The following is a 27,652-nucleotide window of genomic DNA, read 5'->3' on the forward strand; positions in this document are numbered from 1 at the left end:
CAGAGCACTTTGAACTGTTGGTGTTATTTGTTTATGGAATAAATTTAGTAATCGTTCCCAAAATTAGTTTATTTTGAGCTGTTAATAAATTGTTTCCTTATGTATTTTGAGTCGCTCAGCAAATTTACCTCTATTCGTTAGTATCATTAGTCGCAATTAGTAGTACCCGATGCTATAATCGTTCCTTGTTCGAAAAATCTGCTACAGCAAACCCTGTTGTAGTGTTTCGCCCGCGCGTGAACAAGAGACTCTAACACAACACAAAAATTTACACAACATCACTCCAGTAGTCCTGCATTCATCTTGTCCCGTCACTTGTTCCAGACTTTGTTTAACGCGCAACGAGATTTGTCATTCCGCCAGATTAGGTAAACGATATCACCATCCGCTAATGGAAGCGAAAGATCGTTTCGTACAATCACGAACCACTAGCCCGTTCTAATGGCCATCATGTGTGTTGCGAATGATGCTTTTACGATGGGTAGAACCCCCCCTTAAAGATTCGTGTGTCGCTGTACACACTTAAAATAGCAACCGTACGTACAACGGTCGAAGCTAAACAAACGGAAAAGAGGAAAAGAAAACATACACACACACATTGATGGACACACATCTGTCACACGCCGCCCCGACATCATGCGAAAGTGAATGACATCATGCCCGAAATTCGACTCGATTACGATCATGATGCCCTGCGTAACTGGTAATTTCTTATATTATCGTCACCGGCGTCACCGGCGCGAGATGTTTCTTGGATGTCCGTATCTCCCTGAGATGTGTGTGAGCGTGTGTACTTTTGGGTTGGAGTTTGCTCTTTTTTTGTTTTGGTCTTGCCTTCCTGAGAAACATTAAATGGAGTGTATGGATTTTTTTGCTTTCTTGTTGCTTGTCGCAAACGTCCAGTGACAGTTGTGGGTAGGCTATTATGCAGCGTGCTAGAGAAAATAGTAATTAAATTAAAGCTAAAATAAAACACAAAACCCCCGAATCGCTAATGTGTTTATTCCCGCGGAAAAGGTAATTTGTATGGCACAACAACAACACGAAAAAGAAGCAAAGTCAACAAATGGCAGGTGATGTAAGCTAGGACAGAGATCGTGTGCTACACGTCAACTGGAACGTCTTGTGTTATGGATGCTCTTTTTTCAGTTTTGCTTTGATTTGCCAAAAAAGCGACACACGTTCGTGTGAAATGTGATGAAAAGGAAACTGACAGCTGTCAAGCTGGTGGTGTTTTTGTATGGTAAGTTTGAGTGATTTCTGAGGTGTGAGTAGAATGGCTTGCTATGATACCTTTGCAAGGTTGCTTTGACAGCGAATTTCCACGAGAAACAGATGCTTGTCTGCTAAAGAAGTGAAAATTGGATGTTTTACACGTGCCGCTCTTAGGCAGATTTGTCACCAGAATGGCAGCATGCAATGCAGTAGGAGAGTTAGACATTTTGAGGCCGCCAAGCTGATCGTGACATCGTGACCAGCGTGACATCAAGCTGGTGGTGTTTTTGTATGGTAAGTTTGAGTGATTTCTGAGGTGTGAGTAGAATGGCTTGCTATGATACCTTTGCAAGGTTGCTTTGACAGCGAATTTCCACGAGAAACAGATGCTTGTCTGCTAAAGAAGTGAAAATTGGATGTTTTACACGTGCCGCTCTTAGGCAGATTTGTCACCAGAATGGCAGCATGCAATGCAGTAGGAGAGTTAGACATTTTGAGGCATAAAGCACGGAAGTTGAGCTTTTCTGGAGACCTCCTCGATCTCTTATGATTCGGACACCATTTTGGAACGGTATCCTAATATCACTCTAGAATATCTTTGATGACAATACTATACAGTATCTATCTGCTAGACCTCTAGCACAAACTTTCCGCCAATGTTCAGTGCATTCCATGCTCCAAGAAGTTCTTAAATTTTGGAGAATTAAGCTTCAATTACATTATTTCCTGAAAGCTTCTCCAAAATCTTAATCATAGACATTGTAGAGTGATGATAGTGGCTCTGAATGGACTCTAGAAGTCTGCTTGGTAGAGATAGATGCTTTCACATATATGACTCGCAGCTCTGGGAAGTCAAACATCCAGCCCCAGAAACTCGTTTGGTCCTAGAGACTTGAATGATCTACAAAGCTCTTGGTGTCTTCCTCTTTTTCATGCTATTGGACTCTACAACTTCAAGAGATGTTTCTGACTTTCTTGGCATAATTTTTAACCTATAACTGGATGATTCGTTCAGTGTCCTGAAGGTGGGTAGAAAAATTTTACTCTACGAAAACCTCCGCCAAGGACATCTTTGAGTTAGTTCAAACAGGATAGTTGTTCTGGATGATCTATGTAGGTACATCACAACCATAGTCAAGCCATATATCTTCACATGGAGTTTGATTAGTCCGCGAGACTCCAAATACCTTAAATTTTACATACGTCATTTCTTAAAACTATACTCATGATTACTTTTCAGTTTTTTTATTTGTTCTGGAGTGCTTCAAAGCAATTATTGGGTCTCTAGAGCAAACTTGTCATGAAAAAGAGCAGAACGCACATTCTCTGGGCCGGTATGATCAACTCAGCGTGGCATAGTACGATCATGTAGGTACTCCAGATATTCTGAGACCCCAAACCAGGAAACCTTTTATACTATCAGCTCCAGGAATTTTAGCGATTCTGAAGACTCTAGAAGAATCAAGACATCCAAAGCATTAATCTTGTTTTTGAATATTAAAATTGTCAGTCTCATAGTTTAATAATTCCTGTGAAGAATTAACCATACTCAGACTTAATGACTTTATTTCGAAGCTCGTGTACAGCTTGTGAGGAACTTTTCTTATATTACATTACACTAAAGCTATGAAACTAGCAAACAGTACATTTGGTGCGAGGACTTCAACAACTTTGCTTCAAATCCTGTACCAGCCTTCCACATAACAGTTCATAATCCCTCTGCCTGAAGCATATCAGGAAGCTTCACAAACCTTCTGGAACTCAAACCATACCCGACAGCCAACTTCTAACGTGCCAACTGTCAGCAGGCGTGCACAAGTTAGCCAGCGAAAAAAAAACAAGCTCATAATCCCCTTCATACCGAGTTCGGCTTACGCGATCGCTCATTAGTTCGGTACGCCCGTTTTTGATACGCCAAGTGACCCGTCCACGGCTAACGCACAATGCACACGATTACACAGCCTTGCATAAGCGGGCATGATAAGCGATCAGCCCCCAACGCCACCTCTCCTACCTCTTCTCTCTCTCCCTCAAACCCCCCTCCCGCCCCTCCCTCTCTTCTTCATACCCGATTAGCGAGAATCGAACGCCACCGTTTCGGGGTGGGCTCAGTGAATCGAACTGATTCGCCCAGCACGCCCGTCGAATGGTATTTGCATTAGCCGACGGTGGCCCGCCGTTCGAAACAACTTCCTGTGGTGATTCCAGCAGTTTATGCACGCGCCTCCAAACCCACCCGCCCAGAAACAAAGAAGCTATTTAGCTCGTCCCATGCACCCCGCCTGCCACCGCCTTTCTGTCGCCCTTCGTTACAGTGAGCAGACACGCTACCGACGACCCGTATCGCTCGTTATCCTTGAGCGGGCGTTAAAGTGTTCAAACGCTTTGGCTACCATTTTTTGACCGAAAAGCTTTCCGGTCAAGCTATCAGAACAGTTTATGAATGGGGGGAAAGGGGGGAGGGAACGAGCTGTGAGCGGTGGAAGGTGGCAACGGATTCCAGTGCCGTCAATTATTCCACACACGTAACGGCTGCCTGTTAACGGCAACGTTTCGGCATTGCCTTAGAATGATTACCTTATGGGACCTCATAAAAATGGCCTCCGGTAGAGGTTTCTGCGTTACTGAGTGATGCTATGAGCGGAGAGGGAGTGTGGTGTGTGGCGGCGAGCGGGAGTTCTATGATTGGAATGTCTGATGTTCAATGCATTGAAAATAAGGCACAATTCTAATGAAGTCGGTGAGGTAAATGAGCTGGAAAAAGCCCACCAATAAATAGAGGTGGTTAGTTAGTTCAATGTTTGCTGTGCCGGGGTAATGAATCTAAAGGCGAGTTGAATGCTATCTCTGAGAAACTGTTCATGATATTCAATTTTTCAAATTCAAAGATTTTTCTTGAAGATAATTAGGCTTGTTCTACCGAAGGTTCAGTATCAACTGTTTCTTCCTTGTCAAAAAGCTTGATAGCTCATGTCAAATTGAGCTCAGTTGATTCCTATGCGTTGATGTAAGTCTCTGACTTATCTGCGAAGTGTTCCTGAGGTAGGACTAGTGGAATACAACATCCTGGGTTTTCCCAAAATCATCGATCAAGCCCCATGGAAACCCTAGCAAAATGAAAGTTGGAGGCCCCTTATATGTCAAATATGCGCACTGGGCCAGCATCAAAAGCCAAGTAGAGATATTACACGAAGTTACTTATGAAGTTCAAGTTCCTGCCAATAACCGAGGCTCCCAGGACCTAACAGCCTCCTTACAGGAGGATAGCCCTTGGAGCCCTTTGTAAGCTGGGGGTCCCAAGCATCTGCTTAGTGTGCTTATACTATAACCCGCCCCTGTCTAAGACGCTCCTGCTCAAGATTGCTCAATTTTCTCTAAACCAACTACAGGATCGGCAAATAGTAACCGTATTTCATGGACCTCTTAAGAGTTGGTAGCTTAAATTCCTCATCGTCAATAGTTCCATAATCCATAAACCTGAGACTCCCAAAGATAGTATGCATTTACGAGCAATCACTGCTCAATTACGTCTAAAGCTATTGTAGGACCGGCAACTAGTAGCTATATCTCCTGGAATTCTTCAGAGTCAGCTTCATACCTTTAAGTTATTACCGGGAAACGACTAGAAAATAGAGTGTCCTGAGACTTCGCAATTACGCAATTCTGTCCCAATATGTTCTTGAACTGTTAAGAATTCGTAGCCAAAATTCCTCATCAAATCAAATGAAATCATCAATTGCCTCTAAAACAACTATAGGATCGACTAAAGGCCATATGTAATGGACCTTCTTATACATGATATCAATATCCAACACCCCGGCATTTCTTTCGAACTCATTCACACTTCTTCCTCTTCTTCCTTGGCACTACAACCTCGGCCTTTTTGTACGGGGTGGCGGTCTGGATGGGATTTGAACCCCGCCCTGCCGTGTGAAGACTGACGCCGCTGTCGCCTCAACCACCGAACGGCCCTATTCACACTATCCATCTCAAATTGAGTCTACCACGGCCTCCCCTGTCCATTTAGACGTAATACCAAAAGGACTTTACGCGACGGGTTGTCCGTTGCCTTTCCCATGAAATGACCGGCAAGAGCCCGACAACTCTTCTTTACAGTTCTCGCACATCTCGTCATTGTAGCAGCTTCTCCATTGGACCTCTAAATAGTTCAAGTTAAAAAAAAACCTTGACGTGATATCCCTGAATGACCTTCCAATAATTTGTCAACAAACGTCCACATCCGTTGACGGTATTCATTAGCCGTAGAATTAGGGTTGTAATTTACAGTGTCCACCACCAGGAGACATCACGCTCATTATCTACGGTCAATGAAGCGGCCGAAGATGAACCCTTTTTCATAAAGTCAGCTAGGACCTGCTGGACTCTAACAACCGTGGTCCTTCAAAAAGCGTTACATAACCTTGCTCCTAATTGTAACCGTACCGGCGCACATTATCATTCCCATTATATGTCTTGCCTTGTTAGTATAGCTTTTTTTTTGTCTGTTTGGTACGGATTGATCTAGTTTCTTGCTCCGTTCATTTAATCCGTACCACTCGCAACAACCTTCCTTGGTCGACGGATTTGGAACACATTGAAGCAGTGTGTTTTTTTTTTCTTTCTTTCCTTCTGCTTAAACCTTCAACCCCACAGTCTAATCACCCACGGAATTGTATGCACGCGTACCTCGCAAAACCTCGAAAACGCAAATTCAGCATCTCGTTAACCCGATCCCTCCAATGGCGTGTAATCAGCCGGAGGTACGGAAAGAGCAACGGAACGGATATTAATTCTTCGAACAAAACTGCTCGAAATTCGGTTCTTGGTAGATTGTTGCCGTGTCAGTAGTCATGCTAGAGCGTCTCCCCTAATCACCCATTGCGTCATGTTCTACCTCGCACTAACCTTATCAAAAACCGTTTTGCTGCCTTGCGTTCGTGATGTATGAAATCAATCCTAATGATCAGATTGTTACCTTCGACACTAGCGCACCTCCTATAGCAATTGGATGATTCATTTGGATTGGTTTTGGTTTTTTTTTTTGTTGTTGCTTCTCTATTTTAACACGCGCATGCATGACGCGCAAAGCTCGCCTGCTTCTTGTTTGCTAACGCTTACCTCCCTCCCATTTTATTTGTGCTTGATTAACTGCTCAATATCTCTCACCCTTAGCTGCATAATCAGTCGTTGTTGTTGTTGTGCGTTTTTTTTTCTAGACCACAAAGTGCAACTGGCAACATTACACAAAACTGCAATTCTTTGATTCTTGTTCAATGCATAAACCATAGTTTTACGGTGTAATGAACCATAAAGTTATCCCTAATAAAAAAAAACAAATAGAGCAAAAACGAATTATAAACTAATAACGACCACACCCGGCCCGGTCTATTAGTGGTCCATTAGTGGTCCGTTAGGCAGTCACCGTTGTTTCGTTACGAACTATTTATTAATAGCTCATTAAAGTGGACCCAAATTTTGTTTTCCTCTTACGTTTTTTACCTATCGTGTGTGAAAAGCGACACAAAATCAAATTAAACAAACCGGTGCAACGATTCATTAAAATGAAAACAGCAGACGAAAATTTCATCCTACCTTTTCGGCTCCTACATTGCTTCACACGGCTGCTGCTATTTTTCACCTAATTTCCTTCACTTCCAATCTTCTCAAAAATCAACTGTATGTGCGTGTGTGTGTTTCGTTAATCATAACGCTTTTCCCAACCCGCTTTCTTGTAGGGTTTTCCTAATTTTGTTTGATTGTTAATTTCGGAAGGATTCGAATCATCAACCCGATCGCGCTGTCGTAATTGGCCAGTGGCTAGGTTTAGAGTTGATAATAGAAAAGTTTACAAGCTCGCTTACAGTCTCTCTCGCTCGCCCTCTCTTTCTCTCACGCGGAAAGTAGCACGGTGTTGTGATGAAAGTGAATCGGGCAGGTATGGTGAGTGTGTGTGGAGCGAAAGTGATAGAGTAGGCCGTGGTGAATATGGGAAACAATCCCACCACACCACACCAGGACCGAACTATGTACTATGGTGGAAAACTTCGTTTTTATCCTCCCCGCCCCGTATTTCCCCCTCCCCCCCATCCCTGTCTCACCTTCTCGCCCCGCCCTCCCCACCTGCCATCCCCGCTCCGGAGAGTAAGTGAGAGAGTGTCAGCATCCCCGCCAATTCGATCGGGCCCGAGCCCGAAACGGCCGAGCCCGAAGCCCCGACACCACTCCACGGCCAAGCGTTAAAAGCCTATACTATATAGTGGTGCGTTCGTGGTGTTTACAAAACTATTATTTTCGGACGTTTTGCATTCGCAGCCAACATTCGATAGCGACGTGCTGGCGAGTACGGTTTAGCGAAAAGCTCACGAGTAGAAAACCATATCTATCTCTCGCTCTCGTCGCGTGTACCCGGGTCCGTTCTCCTCCGCGTAAGAGCGGGTTTCTGTTGGGTGGTAGAAAACGGCGCGCACTCGACACCGCACGACCATATCTTGACCATCAGCCGAAAGCCTTGCAACGGCTGCAGTTAGTAGTTTCGAGCGGCAGCACAGCAGCATCGATCACGCAGTTAACGTACATCAGCCAGCATCAGGCAGGTGCCCATCTTCTATCAACCAAAAAGCGCGAGCCCAAAAAACTCCAGCCCCAGTAGAACGGGAGAAAGAGTTTTTTTTTTGGTTGTTGTTTGTTTGTTTGTCACTGTTGTTGACAGTCGTTGACAGTTGTGCTCGAGTTCGAAAAAGTTCAGTTCAGTACATTAGTATTTTTCGGGGTTTTGTTGTAAAACGCCGTGAGTGATTATTGCTAAGAGAGCGTGTCAGAGAGAGAGAGAGAGAGGGTAGAGAGTTGGTGTACTGCGACTGTTTTATCACCTCCCACCAACACTACTACTACCACCACTACCACTACCACCACCACCGTTCAGCGAGGATCCGAACACCGAGAACGGTCGGTGCAGCACAGTGCAGGCAACAGTGCGCTCAAGACGTCGATCGCAACAACAACATCGCCCCAGCTAACGCTCGGACTCGGATTCGGCAGGATAGTTTTTCGTTTTTTGTTTTTGGCGTGCAAGTGCAGTTAGTGTAGTTAGCTGTTGATCCATTCCATTCCGGGTAGCAAACGGTGCCCAGTCAGCAACAGAGCAGCAATCAGCAACAAACCACTCGTGCCGCAAAACAATTAAAGGTGAGCAAAATCAATTGAACTTTCGATGGGTGTTAAGGGGACAAGTGTACTTAAGAGTGAAGGGGGAAGGGAGAAAGGGGGGTGGGGGTAAAAGAGGAAGAGGATTTGGAGGTTTGTGGAGTGTGGCGCGATGACATCCATCCTGTGGATCAAGCTCGCTCACACGTCCAACGCTGCTCACGTAACGCGACGTGATGTACTTGCTCACTGCACCACACTCAACTCAACACTCATACCGAGGAAAGCGTGTGCTCAAGTGAGAGGAAAAGTGGTATCCACCGTATTCCGTACGGTGTCTCGTACGTGTGTTTGTGGTCCTGGATTACGCCATCGGAGAAAGAAGACGGCTGAAGAGAAGAAAAAATAAATAAACCGGGCGTTCCAATACCAGTCCACAGCGACCAAGTCATCAAGGTCGAAGCCGAAGCTTTGGTCACCGACTGGTTCCTTACCCAACCGCGGACAGTCTCACCCGCGGGGGCCACTTGGGTTGCGAGTGGAAGGAAAGGAGGAAGCTGAGAGTTGTATTTTCTCCCTCGGAAGAGGACCTCAGTGCGCACTTCCGGCGGATCATGGTGACATTCATTTTCACTTATCAAGTTACATTCCTGAATATGGAAGGATAGGGGGAGGGGGTGGGGATGTGGCATGAGGAAAAGGGTAACAATGGTGACACTCACACTCAAACACACACACATATCGAGTGGCGGCGGGTCAACAAATCATCCAAATACGCTCCGATCGATTGAGTAACCAACGACACCCCTGGTGAACACACACCGACACCACGAAAGGTTCGTCGCTTGAACGCACGGACGAGTGAGCGCGCGCACTCGCCGTTCCGGAGCGGATTAGATTCGGCACCTTCAGCGCGCAGAGGGAAGGCAATGGGGAGCTGTAACACTCCCCTCTGCGGCGAAACAGAAAGTGAAGCTTTTAACTTTCCTTTGCAAAGCACGCTACGCGGACAACCTCCGGTGGTGGTTGTTTTTTTTTGTGTAATACGGCTGGAGATCGTTTCCAGACGATTTGCTTCGCTTTTAAAATATGGTGTTATTAAGCTTTTTTTCGAATGCGCCATATTTGTCTCTAGATGTTTGACCTCCAGATATGTTTAGCACCTTCTCCTTCTGTTTTCTTTTGCATTTTTATTTGATGCACGAAGTAATTCACACATAATGCTTGTTGGAGGGAATGAAAAAGAAAAAAACAACGACAAGCAATCACCTTAATAACGGCTTGATAACACTTTGCCATTTACATAATAAAGCCGCAGAGACACATTGTGAAGCACGTTGAAATGGCTTCGTGTTGTGCATAATTTGTGCACTCAATCAATATCTCTTTATTCTCTGTGCCAACCACACAGTCCCCCCCCCCCCCCCCCCCCAAACCGTCCTTTTTACCAAGTGACCATACAAACCGTCACCTTATTTGCCTTGAGCAACTGACACAAAAAAAAAAAAACCGAAAACCAAAACAAAAGGCCAACAACAGCAAAAAAAGAACCGATCGTCGTCGCCAAAAGGGGATTGAGCGCAGGTTTTGCTTTCACTTGGCAACCTTTTGCGACCCGACTTGCGACCACAATCGGGAAGAGAAGGAAGTGCAAAACAATGGTGAGCAAGAGGAGAAGGGAAAGGGGAGGGATTAATAGCACAAAAGCACTTGGTACCAGTACACACACACACACACACGCACACAGTTGGTAAAGCCGGGCGTTGGCAAACGGCTTGTGGGGATCATATTGCTGCCCGATTACTCATTACTGAATGTTTTTTGGCTCTGCACGTGTGTGTGTGTGTGCCTGTGTGTGTAAGAGGGATATACTGGTGAAGGACTTTCACTGGGTCCTCCGAACAGGGTGAGAAGGTACGTTATGACGGCACGATCAAATTACATAATCATTTCCTTCGCGGTGGGAGACTTCATACAAATTTGTTTTTTCCATAATATATTTTGGTTGTGCTAGTTTCATTTTTGTACAGTTGAATACATGAAAAATTGCATAAAACGATTTAATTCATTCGTTGGAATTGTTTTTCAATGATAAATATTGAAAAATGAATTCAAAATAGACTATTTTCGCTCGTTGGTACAAAAGATTTCAACGCCCGAACATGGGAGAGCAGGCGACGAACCTCACAAGACATTTTAATTTTATTTGGATAATTTTTTAAAAATTTTAGAATTTTATCAGCCGACTTAAATTTTCGGTTTGAATTGTGGTTTGATTAAAACATTAAAAGAACACAATTAAAATAAATTATTAGCGCTCTTTGGTACAAAAGATTTCAACGCTCACATACGCGAAAACAAGCAACGAACCCGCAATAATATTTTCTCTCTACGATCTTGTATTACATTTGCTTTTTCAGTGTTGCGATGCCGACCGTATGTACTCACTTTTTTATTGCAAATAACACGTACCTGGAAGGACTTCTCGGAAATCCTTGAACGGTACGCTTCCTTTCTAAAGCGGACAGACAAACCAGACTTTGCCCGTTTTGGAGGACGCCTACGTCCCAGGGATTTGCTTTGTTCTCGAAGGTATTTTTTTTTTGTTTCGTTTTTCGGTCCCCATGCAGCACCAAACCACGGTTTCGTCCTTCAAGAGCAATTGCACTCGTTGGGTCGTTGTCACATGGGGCGTACCTTATCGCCCGGCTCCGATCGAACTTCCGGGATTTCGGGATTGGTATCGGTGCGTTCTCTTTTACCACCCACCATGCTCCGAAACCTTCCCCCCGGGCTCCCCGCTTTGGGAAAAACAAACTTGCTTTGCATCTTTGCGACGCTATGCAAGACTGGTTCGCCCAGACGATGGCATTGAGTAGAGTTTTGGGGCTGGCGGTTAGTGAACGGTTGCGTTCCAATTTTCTCGGGGTGGGCAAGGCTAAGGGAGGGAACGGGGAGCAGGAAGAATGAAAAATAAAATAGATCGATTTTTAAATGACGCACAAGAGGGACGGTGAGCGATATCAATTAATTCGTTGAAGTATAATGGCTCAACAAAAATCTTTTTAGCTGTACTGCTTACAGCAAACGCGCAGCACACGTAATCCTTCAGTGTGCGACCCTCACTCGTCAATTAGTGTCGGGCTTTCTCAGCACGCGCGTGTGCCACTGTGTGTGTGTATGTGTTTGTGTACCTGAGAAGCATAATGGTCCCCACGCCCCACGACCTGCCGCTTTATACAGCGCGACGCATGCATAGCAAATGAAATGGCAACAAGGCACGAACTCGAATTTCCAATCGCCAGCTTGTTGTTTTGGATTTTTGTTGCTTTTTTGCTGTGTCCTACCGCCCAACAGTACACAGGCACGATCGCCACTCAAAGCGGTGGGAGAATTTGGTTTTTAGAAAGGAAAAAGGAAAATCGCCACATCCGGACCGGAGTGTCCCTTTACGTACACACACAGCACAGAGAGAAAGAGAGAGAGAGAGACAGAGAAAAAAACAGGGCGTCCTTGTGCCGGTCGACGGCTGGTTTAAAAAGTTTTTTAAACAACAAGCTACAACCCGTGGTCTTCTGAAAGGGGTTTTTTTTGTGTGTGTCTTAAGTTAAGCAACTCCAAAATATATTCCACTCGATCGCAATTGACGTCAAAGTAATAACGCGTATTAATATTCGATTATCTCTTCTTCATTCTCTCGTTTGCACGAAACATTCTACTTCCCCCAGTAACAGTAGCAGCACAATGAAGTTCTTACTAGTGACGGCTGTGATATGCAGTGCCCTCGCACTAACGTTAGGCGTACCGGTGCCAGCGGCCAACCCGGACCCAGCACCGGAACCGGCGGCACAACCAAAGACAGACATCGAGCTGATGAAGATCCCTCTCGACGGCGATAAGGTAAGTGGGCACTCGGACGCGACTCAAGCACCATCGAGCTCACCACGGTGCGGTCACCAGCGGCCACTTTGGGCCAAACGCGGCGAGCAAACGAAAAAGGATTAACAAATCGATTGCGTGTGCGTGCGTGCACACTATTGGGGAAAAAAAAAAACAACAAATTATAGCCGAAAGGAAGGACGGACGGCGCACTGAAATTGAAACCCGTCGAAGGTTAGCGTGTCCAATTTTAGTTGAAATTATCGAGACAAATGCATTCCCAATTAACACAGCATGCAAATCAGTCGAGGTTTTCCACACATGGTGACTCGACACGCGCGCATGCACACATTAGAACGATTCGTTTTCGTTGACTCGCCTTTTCCAAATACGACTCCACCTGATTTGATGATGCGCTGTGATGGATGGACACGTATCAGGAAGTGTAAGCAAGTTTTTTTTTATTTATAACGGTTGTTCAAAATTAATTAAATCCATCAGGCGGAAATTGGTGGAAATTTGAACACACACAGTTGTCAAGGTTGTTTTTCTTCTATTTTCGTTACATCGAAAGATAGTCTACGGAAATAGAAGCATTGAAAGATTGCATACAAACAGGCGCCGAGCAACATGGTCAGGTTTTCTGTTTTCTTTTCCACATGCTTCACTTCTTGGGAGTTCTGAATAATCCGCTAATGAGTAACGAATGTGAAACGAATTGCTCATCCACAAGCAAACAAGCACAGTAGCAGCAAGTGGCGTAAAGGTAGAGGGAGTCCACCAAGTCCTTCACATTTCGATCCCGTGTTGCACAGTGGAGGTGAAATCTTTCGAATCGCAATCATCCTCCCTCCTCGGTGCAGGTGGGTGGCTTGGCGGAGGAAGAGAACACACAAACGCATTTGAAGATGTACGCAGCGACCGTGTGTGTGTGTGGCAGCCATGCACGTGGCAGCGATGTTCGTCTAACAATGCTGAGAACTGACCAGCCGAGGGCAGACGGGTGCACGCATCAACTCTCGCGAGGTCGCGAGATCTGAACACCAGATTTTATGATCTCATCTCCACTGTAGTCATACACACGCGCGCTTTCGATAGGGCAAGAATGTTTGCGGCTCTTCGAATGAAGGGCTTAACGTAGCTACTTAGCGGGTTACTTTTCCCCACTATTCGGTGCACTGCTAATCTGTCTGAAATGGCAGGTGAAGTGCCTTATTAGTACATCGTTTGGAAATTGGGAAAGGTAAACAGGTAGTTTGGAATACTTACCACACACACACACACGCAGCGGAACCGAAGGTCACAGAAACGATTTCGATCGATTGATCCAAATACTGACATTTGCATGGGCGCTAGGCTAGGGGAACCTTGATGGTGGCGTGACTGGTAGCAACCGCGCGAACCATTGCATGGCTTACTAGTGTTTAGCGGCTGTAGAGAAAAAGAAGCAGAAGAAGAACTACGGTTTTCCATTATTCAAATTGGTCTTTGATAGAAACGATTTACAAATTTAGCTTACGGTCGCTCTGCCGCGAGAGTAAGCGAGCGCGACTGAGAGAGAGAGAATTTGACACAGCGAGTCGTACTGTTAGAAAATAGTGACCCAATCGAACTCCGGTCGTATTAATCTTATCACTATAGGCGCCCGTTTACAAAATACTAAACGATCGCTACTTAAAACACACACACAAACACTGTTATACTGGATGGGTAGGAGCGAAATGCGATCTCTTGTTAGTGTGTTAGTGCGATCGAGCGGGAAGATACACTCTGTAAAGCAACTTTACATCACACGCTCCTCTAAGCACAATCAATATCCTTTTCTCTCTCTCACCCTTTCTCTCGCGTTATCTCGCGACCATTGAAAAGGTCAATTTGAGCTCATCCATGTGTGTGTGTGTGTGAGCGAGTTAGGCGTTACAGTTCACCGTCGTGCATAAGCACCTGTACGTAACGATGATGTTGGAGGTGTCATCCTTCCAACACATCGAAAGCTCCCGAAACTTCCTACGATAAGATACAGATTAGCGCAAAGCACGGTTGGCGGACGTATGTCTAGGGACTCGTAACCAATTTCATAACGCACACACACCATGAGAACGAGCGGCAGTAACAAGCGATAAAAGAAAGTGGGACAACACGGGCGTAACACGGGCGATTTCGCTCACCCGAACCGAACCGTCTACTGGATAAAAGCGAAAGCGAAAACACCCATCTGTTTTGGTGCATCCTGACCGATCGGTGATGAAGATGAATTTTTTGGAGTGGGTATTTTTTGTGTGGAACTGTGCCACTGCTCCGTAAGCGCCTAGTTTTTTTTTCTGTGTCTTGCTTTCTCAGCTTTACAGCAGTGTCTCGGTGGTTACAGAGGCCAAAAACATGGCGACCCATTTTCTTTCCGGTGTTTATGGTCGGCCATTAGCGGTCGGGCAAGCTTTTGCATACATAATCCACTCAACGCTTCGCCCGATCTTCCAGCTCGAGCTTCATGGAGACGGTTTGTCACAAGGGTTTCTCTCTCTCTCTCTCTCTCTCTATGACTTTTCTATTTTTATTTTATTTCGAGAGGATTTTTTGGTAAACGCCGATAGTGTGCTGTCCAATGCGGTGTCATTTAATCGTGTCTTTAACGATGATGTCAAGAATCGCCACTTGACCACCATAGTCATGTGGCGCAGTAGTGTAAACACAGCCGCGCACAAAGGCACCGTATGCCGCCGCCTGTGTTTTGACAGTGCCGAAGGGCAAATTAATTACTATTCCAAACAGTCACCCAGAAAGTCGCCAGCCTCGGCCCGGGCTTTATGGGTGTGCGTAACAATTGGCGAAGATTGGTCGGGGTTTTTTGAGTTATATCATGTCAAGGCACATTAAAAATCCGCTGCTGTCGTCGTCGGTGGCTGTCAAAAGCCGAAAAAAAAACGTGGAGGAGAAGTTTATTAAGCGATGTGTGTGACAAATGGGGATCTCCCGGTGCACCGGCGCTGTTGGGGATGATGTAATGTGACGCACACTACGGCAGCAAGGAATCGTAACGTGGCTTTGATGTATTCGCCTTCTTTTCACTCCCCCCACTACTACAGGAGCTGGACGTTATTACCCTAGTCAACTCGGAGGATCAGAAAATCAACGAACGGAACAAGCGCACGATCGGCATCCTGCGGGAACTCTTCCCAACGATCTCTCAGGTATGATTCGCAAGCACAATCTAAGCAATATCTACACACGCCAGAGTACGTACAACCAGAAGAAAACAAACACACACCCACACACATTCATCATTAGGTCATTTTGATTAACGAAACTTCACCAAACGCCACTAGTGAACGAGCTAGACAAAAACAAACAGCTGTCAAAACTCGTCAAAGCTCTTGTCTCACCAGAATACCGCAAACAAAAATTCATGAAGTAGTCTGCTACCGAGCGGCTTCCGACGTCCAACACGACTCTGCTCCTCCAGTAAAATTAAACCCCCCCGTCCAAACTTTACTCATTATCCCGAAGAGCTCCCTCCAATCCTAGCAATCCGATCTTCCTCTTATCCATGAACCGATCAAGTACCAGTGTCAAAGCACTCGCTCAGCTTCTATTCTTTGTATGTCCACCACCCGGAATCGCTTCTTGAATATGTGTCCCCGACATTCGATGGGTACCCGGAGTCAGACATGAAAATTGTTTATGCAAAGCTAATTTCACCCATTATTAAGCTCCGCTCATACATATATCTATCCTCCATGAAAGTATCACCGTCACCATCACCGTCACTCAACCCAGCCTACCTAATACACACTCATGTTGTCCGGTGCTCGTGCTCTTCCCCCGGTCTCCCTTGAGGTTCGCGAATGTTCGCGCACTTGGCTTCGTAACTACACCCGAAAATCCTGCCGCAAATTCCACAAACCACAACCCGCACAAGCTCTTACTGCACCGCGAACAGCAGACCATTGGATATCTTCTCTCGGGGTCTTTATGCACGTAGTCTCGGTAGAATGGGTATGCCTTCCCTTGTTTGTCGTAGAACTCGTACGGCTTTAGGCTCCTCTACCAGGAGAGGAGAATTACAGCGAGCATCACCAACTAGATCTTTGTACAAAGCCCCTATCGTAGGACAAACGAAATATCTGCGAGGTTCAGATGCGTTCAGACATGATATGCGGAAGAGGGCGATCGTGTTTGCCCCGAAAACCCCGAGAACCTCCGTATCGCCTTACCGTTTCGGTTGGTCCTTCCTGGTGTCTATGGTCGTTTTATGGTCAGATTGGTGCTTTCCACTCACCGGAAGCATCTTCGGTGCCGTGTTTCAACTTCTCAGATATCTGAGCCAACAACTTCTTCGCTAGAAGAAGGTTGGGGCTTCCATTCCGGGTTGCATTATACCCGTAGCCAGTCAGCCAGCCAGCCAGCTAGCGTGCCAGCGAGCCAGTCAACGAAACGAAAGGGAAGGGTTTCGGGCAAGGATTGTGGCAATCCTCTGCGCCAGAGGTTCGAGATCAATCTTATTATCGTGCGGTGGGTTTTTTTCAGCCCTCCTCCGTGTGGTCCGCCCGGTTTTTTCCTCCATCTTGCCTGCTTTGACGTACCAGGAGTTGTAGCTTGTGGTTGCTTGCGGGGTGATAGTCCCCTTCTCTGCTCTCTTCTGCGCCGCGCACCACCGTCGTTGTTAGTAGTAGTCTTCTTTCGAAGGACAGCAACTTGTACGGGCGAAGTTCCCCCGCATTGGTGCGAAGGAAGGGGTCCAAGCCAGTCGGATACATGTGGTCAAACACACGCACGCGCTCACCATATGCATACAACCATTCCGGCGTCAACGGGGCGGTCCGCTGCAGTAGTAAAACTACTTTCATTTTTAAAGTCCACCAGTGCGCCCCTGACAGAGCGAGAGAGCGAGCGAGCGAGCTAAAGACCCCCGCGCCCGTTCAGCAGACGGGCGTCACACTTGTGCAGGTCTTGTGCGCTGCCTGCCGATGGAACCGGCTCGGTCACCCAGTTGTCACCCAGTACTCCACCACTACCTACACCGGTCCGGATGGTTAGATAGTACGGCAGGTCGGGCGGCATATTACGAGTGGCCCAATTCTCCTGCCCTCGAGGAGTGGGACCTTATCCGCCTGTGTCGCGCACAGGCCACGGACATACATTCGTTGCGTTGACATAGTTAGAGGCACGCATCAGTAACCCGTGGAAGGCAGTGAAGATGATCCATCACGTCTCTGATCGCGAAGATGCCGGCTCAGCAAACCTTACCAAAACCCTCACAACCATTGCTCCATCATCATTCATACGCCGGATCATCGTGCTCATGCCCGTCACCTTCCCATTTCTCATCGACATCGAGCTGTCACCGAACCGCCGTCAGTCATGATCCTCATCCGTCATCACCCGAGCGGGCGCACTCTCTATATGGACAGTAACCCCGAAAGGTAGTAGTATGCATCATCTCGCGACATTCAATCACTCGGCTCGCAACAAGGAACCAAACCACCATCACCATAAGCGAATAGCTCATCCCCTTCATACGTCTTCACCCGTTCCGATTCAGCATCAAAAAACCTTGACAGTCATTCTAGTTTCTCTGTTACGTGCAAGAACTTTACTTGGCCGGACTTGGCCATATCTTTCCAACTGCTGTACTTTCGACATGCGCTTACGCTTGCTCAGAACATTTCTGGTCATTTCGGAGTCTCTGGAAGATCTTGTATCTGGAAGGGATTTTCCTGTACGTATCGCTTAACCCTTCAACATTCACCTTCGGAAACGTTAACCACCAGGCTCTCAACACACATATACAAGAGACATATCATTACGGTTCGATTACGTTAGTCCATTATTCGTAGAATACGGTTAAACTATTTGGGGAAATAGAAGAACCTCGACTCAATCCGTTTCGATTCGTTTCGCGGGAGGAGATGCTACTTCCAACCAAAAACCCCAAAAACCCAACTTGCGATACAAAGTAATTAAGCTCACATAAAACCCACTGCCTTCCACACGCCGTCGCCGTCGTACGATCCCTGGGGGAAATTTAGATACTGGACCAAAAGATACAGATGATCACGTCCTACCTGTTCCGCACGATCGGTCCGATACTGCTGCGCAGCGGACTGGGGCTGAGCGGTGGTGGCGCCGGTGACACCAACAACAACCGTGGCTCCAGCTCCGACGACGATGATGACGATTTCGACTTCGACGACGACGACGACGACAGCGGCAAGGATAGCAAGCCGAAGGTGAGCATCTCGCTGCCCACCTTCCCACCGTCGGACGACGACGACGAGAAGGAGACGACCGCCGCACCATCGCTACGCCTCGGCGAGGACGAGGACAAGAATGAGGTGCGCAAGCGGGCCACCGTCACGCTGACGGCGACGGAACCGTCCAACGACCGGATCGATCTGCTCGCGTTCGGTGAGGTGGCGAGTACGGGAGCGCCGGACGCAGGCACAACGACGCAGGCACCGAACCCAACGACCGGTGCGACCGAAACCAATCTGGTATGAGTTGTGGCGGGTACATTGGCAACAGGCCAAACAAAACAAAAAAAATCGGAAACAACCTAAACACAGTAAACATTTCGTAGACCTTAGTACCGAGCGCTGCTCCGGACGCTCGAACCGCTCATCCTATCTTCCCTGTCTATCACTGGCATTCTGTACCCTTCCGAAGCAAACCGCATCGCCTAACAGTGTGTAACCTATAGTTGTGAGCTCTGAGCTATCTCTGTCCTTCAGCGTACTCGATGCGGGTGCATCCTGTGTGAAGCGCGTCACATTCCGGGTGCTAGTAGTCCGGGTGCTACATAACTACAGGGACCAACATTTCAACAACAACAACAAAAACCATACAAACCACCATTGCGGAATCCGTGCAGTGTAGGAAATTATGCAAAATGGACGAGGTGGCCTAGTATAACTCTTGTATAACTCTAGCTAGTAGCGCATCTGTACCCTGTTCATCTATCGTGGGGAGAGACTGTCTTTGCTGCTCCTTTCCATCACCTCAATCTGTTCTTCTCTGTCCCTCTATCATCTCTCTCTCTCTCTTCTCTACGCACGCCAATCGCAACCCGCTTGATCGATAAGTGAATCACGTTGACAGTTTCGTTTTACTAAGGTTGCGTGTCATCACTCGCGAGATCGTGTTCTCACTTCTACTCATTCCCTATCTCCTATACGCTCCACGTTTGTATCTCTTTCTCGCATCTCTACTGTTTGCCGCATTCTCATCGCATTCTACATCCCTGGCTCTTTCGGATTCGTTCTTCTCCTACTACTATTACTCTCTTTCCGAATCTTCCATCTACATCCATCGGTAGTAGCACATGTAGTGGTCTATTAGTGGACGGTCAAACTACCGTTCCGTATCGCCATATCGCTCCACATACCATCATCCGCGTGTACTTCATACCATCGTTTTCGGTAGCTGTGTTTTTGGTTCTGCGTACCGCTTCCTATACACACACAAACTTTTGCATCGAACCCGACGGTAGCGACAGCATGAGTGTGAACCGTACTATGGGGGGTGTTGGTTTTTGCGCTCCTTCACTTCTATTAGCGTTTGTTTCTGTTCTTCACCATGAGTTGTTTTTGTTTTGTTTGGTATCTGTCACAACATCTCCTACACATTTGCACGCATTTTTCTTTTAGCGCCGATATTGTTTTTGGTTTTGCGACCACCATTTTCACATCACCCTACTTCTTCTTCCTACCGCTCTTTACATGCCTCCTCCATACCGATCCTTTCTCTCTCTCTCTCTCTGTCAAACAACACACCTACACCTCTCTGTACTCTTAAACCATTTCCTGCTGACAGCAAGTTCATCTTTTGATCTGACTAATCTGTTTTATGAGCTCATCGATCACCTTTCCAAACATTCATAGTTTGTTTAGCTTTTGAGCCATTGGCGCAATTCTTTAGTAGTGAATTTTATAATTAGTACTTAATAGCGCCGAACTGTCAGCTGACAGCTGGTGCACGTAGTATAGCGATGATACACTGAGGTAGAAGAAGAAAATACAGAAGCTACTATAAAGAAACGAAGAAACGATTAAACCGAAGCCTGCTTCCGTTTGTTTTGTTTTCGCATGCAAACATATATTTAAAAAAAAAACGTATCAATATGCCCACCATTAACGCCATACCATCTCTTCATCTCTTCCATTCGTGTCGTGTCGCCGTCGTGTTCTGTTGCGTTGTTTGCGCGCGCGCATGGACATGGAATCCGCGGATGAAATCGAATCGTGCCCAACTCCAACTTTAATGCTACACGCTATAAACAAACAAAAAACCTTATCTTCCCAAAAAATCGAAAACAAAAATATCCAAATCAACATTACCAACATCATCGAACTAAACATCCAACCGTCATCATACTCACCATCATCGGGCAAAACTGTACTGGCGCAATCCTTTATACCCCTTATCCAATACAAAATCAAACATTCACACATTCCTACCGACACCTATCCACGTTTACGTGCGTGTGTGTATGTGTGTGCGTGTGTTGGTGATGTACTGCCGGTCGGTAAAACAGATCACGACCAACGAGAACGCCAACACGCTCGATACGCTTGATCTGGCCGGTCTGAGCGATACGCTGAACGCGATCCGTGTTGCCCGTGCCACCAGCGAAGAGAAGGCCGCCTCGTCCAACGACCAGAACGCTGCCGAATCGTCCGCCAACAGCTCCAGCTTGGACGAACTGACGCTTGACTCCGAGGGTAACGATGAGGATCGCAACAAGAGGTAACATGCCGACAGCACACTGCTGCAGATGCCGAGACCGAGAGACTTTAATCATTTTTTGTTTTGTCTATTCCATCCTTTAGATTCCTGTCCTTCGGTGGTAGCAGCGGAGGCGGCGGCGGTTCCGGCAACTTCCTGTTCGATATCATTCGCGTAAGTACCTTGCGGTGTGATCACCTGCCCATTTTTACCGAACGTAACAGATGACTTCGTATCTGAGTATCTCTACCCGCGACCCTTGTAACATTTGCAATGCTCGACACGCCTCCCCTCCCACCGACGCATTCGCATTCGAAAACACATTCTGGATGTTGGTAAAACAGCTGTCAAAATGGGGAGATAGTGTGGCAGGGTTACATCAAAACTTCAAGAATTGATCAAGACTTCAAGATCAGTCAAAAAAAAAGCTATACCCCTGCACACTATCTCGCTATGTCTCACCTGATCACAGTATCTCTCGGTCTTTCACTTAACCTCAACCTGAAAGTTATTACCCACAGCAAGGTTATTCTGACCCTACCCCATACCTCAGACTCAGAGTAAAGCGACGGCAACTATTGCACGCACATACATCGAAGCACTACTAGAGTATAGTGTATCGCACCACCACCACCACCACCACCCCCATTACTGCTCTCCTCTTACCACTACTACCTATAACTACCTCTCTGCCACTACCACCAATGCCCTCGTAGCATCACCATCTATCCGTGGAAGGGGCATCGCGATTTTATGTACTGCTGCTAGTTTTTTTTTTAAGAACTGGAACGAACTAGGGGTTTGACTACAATATTGACTGCTAAATTTCTACTACACAACCACTACATAACACACGCTTGCCAATCTAGAAAGAAGAGTGAAGAAGTAAGATGGATCCGCTACCGAATCCAAACCGCGATGATGAGCACGATAGATCGATGATGATGGTGACGATGGGCGAGTTGTTTTAGGACTTCGATGGAAAAGAAAACGCTTAAATGTGGACTGACGTTCCGTGTGTTGAATTCTAAAAAAAGGAAACAAAACAAAAGCTATTGCAAAACAGTTATAGCAAACCCTGCAACCAGCAAAACTGAACTGAACGCATCCATACTCGCATATTCCAACACCAGCGGGCAGCGGACCGTGCCGCACGTGCCGCCGGAACCGTGTATCGGGTCGTGGCCGGCACCGAATCGCTGACGACCGACGACAGTAATGACGATGGACATTCCACTTCCTCTTCTGCCACCTCTCATAGCCACTCTCCGGTAATTAGACCCTTCAATTAATACCATCAACAAGAGCAAAACTTCCCCAAAACTCCGTCCCCAACAATAAAACCCGACCTATCTCCATAAACGTTCCGCCCTGTCCAGTCCAATTCCTGTAACGATTCCCGACTACTTCTACTACTACTACTACTACTACTACCACTACTACCCTCATTCCGCTGACTCCCGTTGAGATTCCAAAGTTCCCCTTTCACTTGAGCGATTCCTTCATTCTGTGCCTGTGCTCACATTGCATGTGTTTTTCTGTGTTACCTTCCGGGGGTTTTCCGGTTTTTTTCCAAGGCAACTTCCAAGGTTTCATTCCTCTTCAATGTGCTCTTCTCCTATCGCAATCCTATCCCTTCACTATCACTGTACATAGATCATCTCAAACGAGCTCTATCGCCCGGTGCCATCTTTCATTTGCCCCAACTATCCTCTCGGTTCCTCATTTACCGTAGGCCAATGCATACTAACAATGTTCTGTCACACAATGCACCTTCGGCAAGTAGTAGGTTCTATCCTGTGCAACACTTCTTCCCGTGCTAACACGACACGCCGCCATCTTACTCAGAACGCGCGCTATTGAGCAGGGTTGTTGATAGTACTACGCCTTTCTAGAGGTGGAGATGTTTGTCCCGTTTTAATGGCGAACAAAGTTCTGAGCCGACTCTTTATCCCTGTTTTGGCAAGCTTTCTTTCTCTCTCTCTCTCTATCTCTCTCTTCTTCCCACACTATCTCTCTCACTCTCTTTCACCACAAAATGCTTCCTCGCACGGCACTCTGTGGAATGATCCTCTGTCATAGTGTTGTCATGGTTGCTGTAGTTTCTTCCCAATCACCGCACTTCAAAGTCACACATATCATTCCCCATATTAATGCCATCCTCGCCTAGTGCTTCCCTTTTTCTATTACTCATCGAAACTTAAAACAGGTTGGGTTTTCTCCCTGTCACATCTACTTGCACAAAAGCTCAGGAACGATCTCGGCTCTTCTTTTATACTAATAATCTAAGCGTACTTGGTGCTCCATTTTCCGTTTCCAGATATCTTACGAGCTCATTGCCCTTATAGTCCGAGCACATAATACCCTCTCTGCCTATGCAACCTAGTTTCATTGCTTTCTAATCCCCAACTCTAATCCTTCCCCTTTCCATAAACTAGCCCCCAATCACCTCCGAAACCTCAGGGCCCTAACATGTATAAACTACAAAAAAGAGAAAAACGATTTTCGCTGCCTCTTCCTTTTCCAAAAACGATCATTTGCTCCACATCAAGGTCCTTCTACTCCTGTGTATCCTATTCCATTCACGATCCTTATCTCATCCCATACCTTGTCCTGATCCTACGTTCCTTTCTAAACGATGACAAAATGACAGATGATTACGCCCGATGCGCCCACAATTCATGTCCCAATAGCGGTGTACCTGACCATCGCCTGTCACCACGAGGTGACTGCTGCTGACCACGAAATCAACTTCAACGTTCAGGACATCAAAAAAGTAATACCAAACAAAAAACAAAACATGCCTAAACCCGGCCTGCCCTGCTACAAACGTGTTCCAATTGTAACCGGAAGCGGACGAATAATGCGTAACCGTACCAAGTAGATATGATTCCATTTGTTTTAAACTCGTTATTCAACATACAGTGATGTAGTTTCTCGATTCACTCACACCATACCTCTTCCATCTCATCGATCTCACCTTGACTCATTGGACTTGTCGGACTCTTAGTATAGGCGAACGAGCGCGAGCCCTTGTGTGTTTGTGCCTGTGTGGATGTGTATAAATGTGGCTATGTATGTGTGTGTTTTTGTGTGTGCGTAATAATGTTAACGCGATAACTTCCCTGACCCACTATTACAACTAGCGGCTACTACTAGCGGCCATTTTATCAAGCATTCAGGCCCCGTTCATATTTGCCACCGCCCCCGACCATTTGTACATATAATTGGTTGTATCTGTACCGAAGCTTTCGTTTAATAAGTAGTCTCTGTGTTGCTATCATTAACACCACTGCATTGCTCTCCTTCAGTCGCTCTAGCTCTCTTGCTCGTTGCGTGCGACACTACCATGTCCATGTACTAGATTTTCTTACTAATATCTATTTCTTGTGCGACCCTATCCACTCTTCCCGTACTGCATTGGCACGCTGTGGTTATCCTCCATTTACTCTTTCTCTCTCTCTCTTTCTATCTCTCTTTTTTACACTCTTTATCTTTTACTTTGTGTTTACTACATCTCATCGCTTCATTTGCGTTCACTAGACGCACCACTTCCGTCGCCATTTTGTATCCTGATAGTTATAGCTAGATCTTACATTATTGTTTGCCTTTCCCACTATCTCTCTCTTTCTTCGTACCTCTTATTTTTCGCCTCTCTCCTACACTTACTTATCCTATCGTTCCGATCACGTTGCAGCTTGTATCGGGCAGCTCGGGCACAGAACAGAGCGACGAGAAGGCCCACTCTCCGGACGATCACGATCTCGGCAAGGGTGACGGCTACACCGAGGGCATTCCCGGACCGGTGACGCGTCTGTTCGTGTTGGCCAACCGCGGTCTCTCCAACCTTATCCAGGATCTGATTCTGGTAAGCATGACAACTGGGGTGCTGGCAGCCACTACCCTTCACACCCTTCCCCCCACAGACCCATGCATCTGCAACCATATTCCCTATCCCTATGTTCTCTCTCTCTCTCTCTTTTACAGCGAATCGCACAAACCAGTGAACGAGTGGTTAACTTCAAAGCACGTCTAATTACGTCACTCATCTAAGGTGTCACGAGGTGTCTGTGTTAGTGGACGGTTGTGGTGTGAGCGATGCGTAGGACCACTCCTACGCTCATATCACGCCTTCCAACACCATCCACTATCCTTCCCGACTCCTGTTCACCAACACACTCCTCCCTCTGCATCCTAGCTCCTTCTTCGTGACCTGATCATCATCATCGCCGGCAATACATCTACCCTCCTTAAATGTAGAGTACTATCATCCGACATACCCTACCGACCACAGAGCCTCCCATCTTCCCTTCCACCACGGTACCAGCGTACCAGTGTGGGGTCCTGCTCATCCACGAGCTGTCGTCCTAGGTTCAGATGACGGCAAGTCACCATCGTACTTCGGGCGGGCACCCTGACCTGATCTGTATATTCTCCTCAAGCGCACCTAGAACACCACTAAACCCATCGTCCACGTCGACCTTCCCATCGTTATTGGTAAAGCTCGAAGGCTCGTACTCGTTTGTCCACAGTGTTTGTTTTTATGTTTTGCGTTCTCCACACCGCAACACTAGAATCACTTGCAAAAGATGGCACCCTACTACCCTCTGTCGTCTCTGTCTCTGCACCTATCTCTGGTATCTGTGTGTTGTGTCATGTATATGTATATCTGCAGCCGATGCTTTTCGAAGCGAGTAGTCCCGCGATGCCCACGCTGCCCACCATTGATATTCCCGGTGAGCTGTCCAACGTTACCGCACGCTTTGCTAACGCAATGACCGATCTGCGGAATGACCTCACGAACGCTACACAGCAGGGCGTTGCCGAGCTGCAGAAGGCGCTGGCAGTTCCGCTCGACACAGGTTTTGCGTCCGGTTTAGACAGTCTGGTGTCCGGGTTTGGTGGTACGCCGGTAAAGTCGTCGTCGGAACCGACGAAGCAGGACGAAAAGCCGGACAAAGTCAAACAACAGACAACACCACCACCACCACCACAGGACGAACCGTCACCATTTTCTTTGACTTCGATATTTGGTTTTTAGCTTCATGTTGGTTTACTAACATGAAAACACTGCATGTGTGGTATTCTGTCTTACTTTTCTTATTTTTGTTTCTTCTTTGCTGCATGATATTTTGCACCAATTGTTTCTCTCTCTCTGATACACATGTTTGACTCCACTGACATTTCACTTAGTGCTTTAGTAGACAATCGTGTGCGGGTGACACATACTACCACATACGGTAAACGATACGAAACGATGTAGATTAGGGGAGCAAGGGGCCCGATTCAGAGCGATGGTCAAACTTTTTTTTTTTGGGTGTTTAGTGGACAGACAGCAAACCGGAAGGAGAAGATGTACTTAGGCAGTGTTGATAGGATTAATTTTTCCCGGCAAGGAGCAAAACATCAAAAACACTCACAGGATCATTTCCTAGTATTTTTTTTTTTCAATTCATACCATCAGCCACCACACGTAGTGCTTGCTGCAAATGCTTCAATCGTTTGCATACACATGCACGCAAGTGTCTTTTGTAAATATTCGTCAATTTTCATCTTTTCATCTTTCGATTTTTTCTCCTCTCGCTCGCTTTCCTTTTGTTCTATTTTCATTCTCTTTCTTTCTAACTCACCTTCTTTCGGATTTTCCTTATTTCTTTTCCTTTACTTGCTTCATCTACCTTTCTTTTTCGACTGCTCTACTTCTGTTTCATTTAGTAATTTTTTCCCTCTTCTTTGTTTATTTCTGGCAAATAGAAAAAACTCTTTCCTCGCTAGTAATTTATTCACTCTTTTGGGATAAACAGAGCATTTTCTCAAACTTTTTTTCCTTCTTCTTCCTGGCACCACTGTAGTTTTTCTTCGCTACGCTATGCTTTCGATATAATCATATTTCATTGCGAAAGGTATGAACCTGTTTTATTCTTCACCTCTTCCAAGCTGCATCAACTTGTACACTTTCCTCTTTTCCTGTATTACCTTCTTCATTCTGTGAACTGTTCTCTTCCCATCATCCCATCATCACATAGAGCAGCAAAAGAAAACAAGTAAATTGGAAACGAAATGTATCATACTAGGCGGTTTGTTTGCGTAAAACAGTAGGCAAGCAATAATGTAATGATTTTTATTTTATTATTATTATTTTTGTTTTTGGATTGAGGTGACACTATTATTCAACTGAGATTGTTTAGGTTTTTTTTTATCTCCCCTTGGCACCAATATATTTTTTCTTTCCCCGTTTCCTTCGAAATATTGCTTATAATGCATTCGCACATGCATGAATGCCTACCTACCCTAGGCACTACTGGGTAGGGTAGGCACATTTTTTTCTCGGACTACAACTGTTTCTAACTGTTTCAAACTTCCTGCTCGTGCTACTTCACTCGTCACCAAATCACGTCACATGTCTGTTTTGTCTAGCTACAGGCAGTGTACTGGCTATAATCTGTCTGCATCTATCTAACTTAGTAAATGAAGTGATTATTATTTTTTTATTAAAGAAAACTACAAAAAAACGGAAAAGGAAAACAAAAACTTTAATCGGAAAAAATGCATAACTATCAATACTATATTATTTACGTATTATGTTGTAATGGCGGTCAATTCTTAGTTCTATGGAAAGGCGGAAAGAAGAAAAAGCGAACAAATTAAATAAAAAAAAAAACGGAACTATTTAAACGCTGTGTTTTTATTGCTT

The 27,652-nt window shown here is 46.0% G+C and overlaps 1 protein-coding gene and 1 long non-coding RNA gene across 6 annotated transcripts; one reads left to right on the forward strand and one right to left on the reverse strand.

The window, feature by feature from the left end:
• Positions 1-7,503: 7,503 nt before the first annotated feature.
• On the forward strand, positions 7,504-27,633 carry LOC118507780. Of its 5 annotated transcripts, none has more exons than XM_036046826.1 (9): positions 7,504-8,400; positions 12,093-12,258; positions 15,321-15,425; positions 18,264-18,728; positions 20,768-20,979; positions 21,063-21,132; positions 22,092-22,229; positions 24,656-24,826; positions 24,946-27,633. In XM_036046826.1, exons 2-9 carry the CDS (start codon positions 12,103-12,105, stop codon positions 25,009-25,011), a joined length of 1,383 nt encoding a protein of 460 aa, XP_035902719.1. In that variant the 5' UTR covers positions 7,504-8,400; positions 12,093-12,102; the 3' UTR covers positions 25,012-27,633. The 5 variants fall into 5 exon arrangements, with proteins under 5 accessions (XP_035902719.1, XP_035902711.1, XP_035902748.1 ...); XM_036046818.1 differs by having other exon boundaries at positions 7,505-8,400; positions 12,087-12,258; XM_036046855.1 differs by lacking the exon at positions 18,264-18,728 and having other exon boundaries at positions 7,507-8,400; positions 12,087-12,258.
• Positions 12,865-13,854, reverse strand: LOC118508195. The gene is made up of 3 exons (XR_004905748.1): positions 13,757-13,854; positions 13,507-13,696; positions 12,865-13,427 (listed from the first exon to the last, which is right to left on the reverse strand). It is a non-coding gene; the product is annotated as an uncharacterized LOC118508195 (long non-coding RNA).
• Positions 27,634-27,652: the final 19 nt, after the last annotated feature.

This window comes from Anopheles stephensi, chromosome X, assembly GCF_013141755.1.
Source record: "Anopheles stephensi strain Indian chromosome X, UCI_ANSTEP_V1.0, whole genome shotgun sequence".
In the NCBI taxonomy this organism is placed as follows: Eukaryota; Metazoa; Arthropoda; class Insecta; order Diptera; family Culicidae; genus Anopheles; species Anopheles stephensi.

Excerpts from the sequence above, each read along its gene's own strand:
- LOC118507780 (XM_036046826.1), top strand. The coding sequence starts at position 12,103 with ATGAAGTTCTTACTAGTGACGGCTGTGATATGCAGTGCCCTCGCACTA. Across the intron at positions 21,133-22,091 it reads TCCTGTTCGATATCATTCGC|CGGGCAGCGGACCGTGCCGC; the intron begins GTAAGTACCTTG and ends TTCCAACACCAG. Across the intron at positions 24,827-24,945 it reads TTATCCAGGATCTGATTCTG|CGAATCGCACAAACCAGTGA; the intron begins GTAAGCATGACA and ends TCTCTTTTACAG.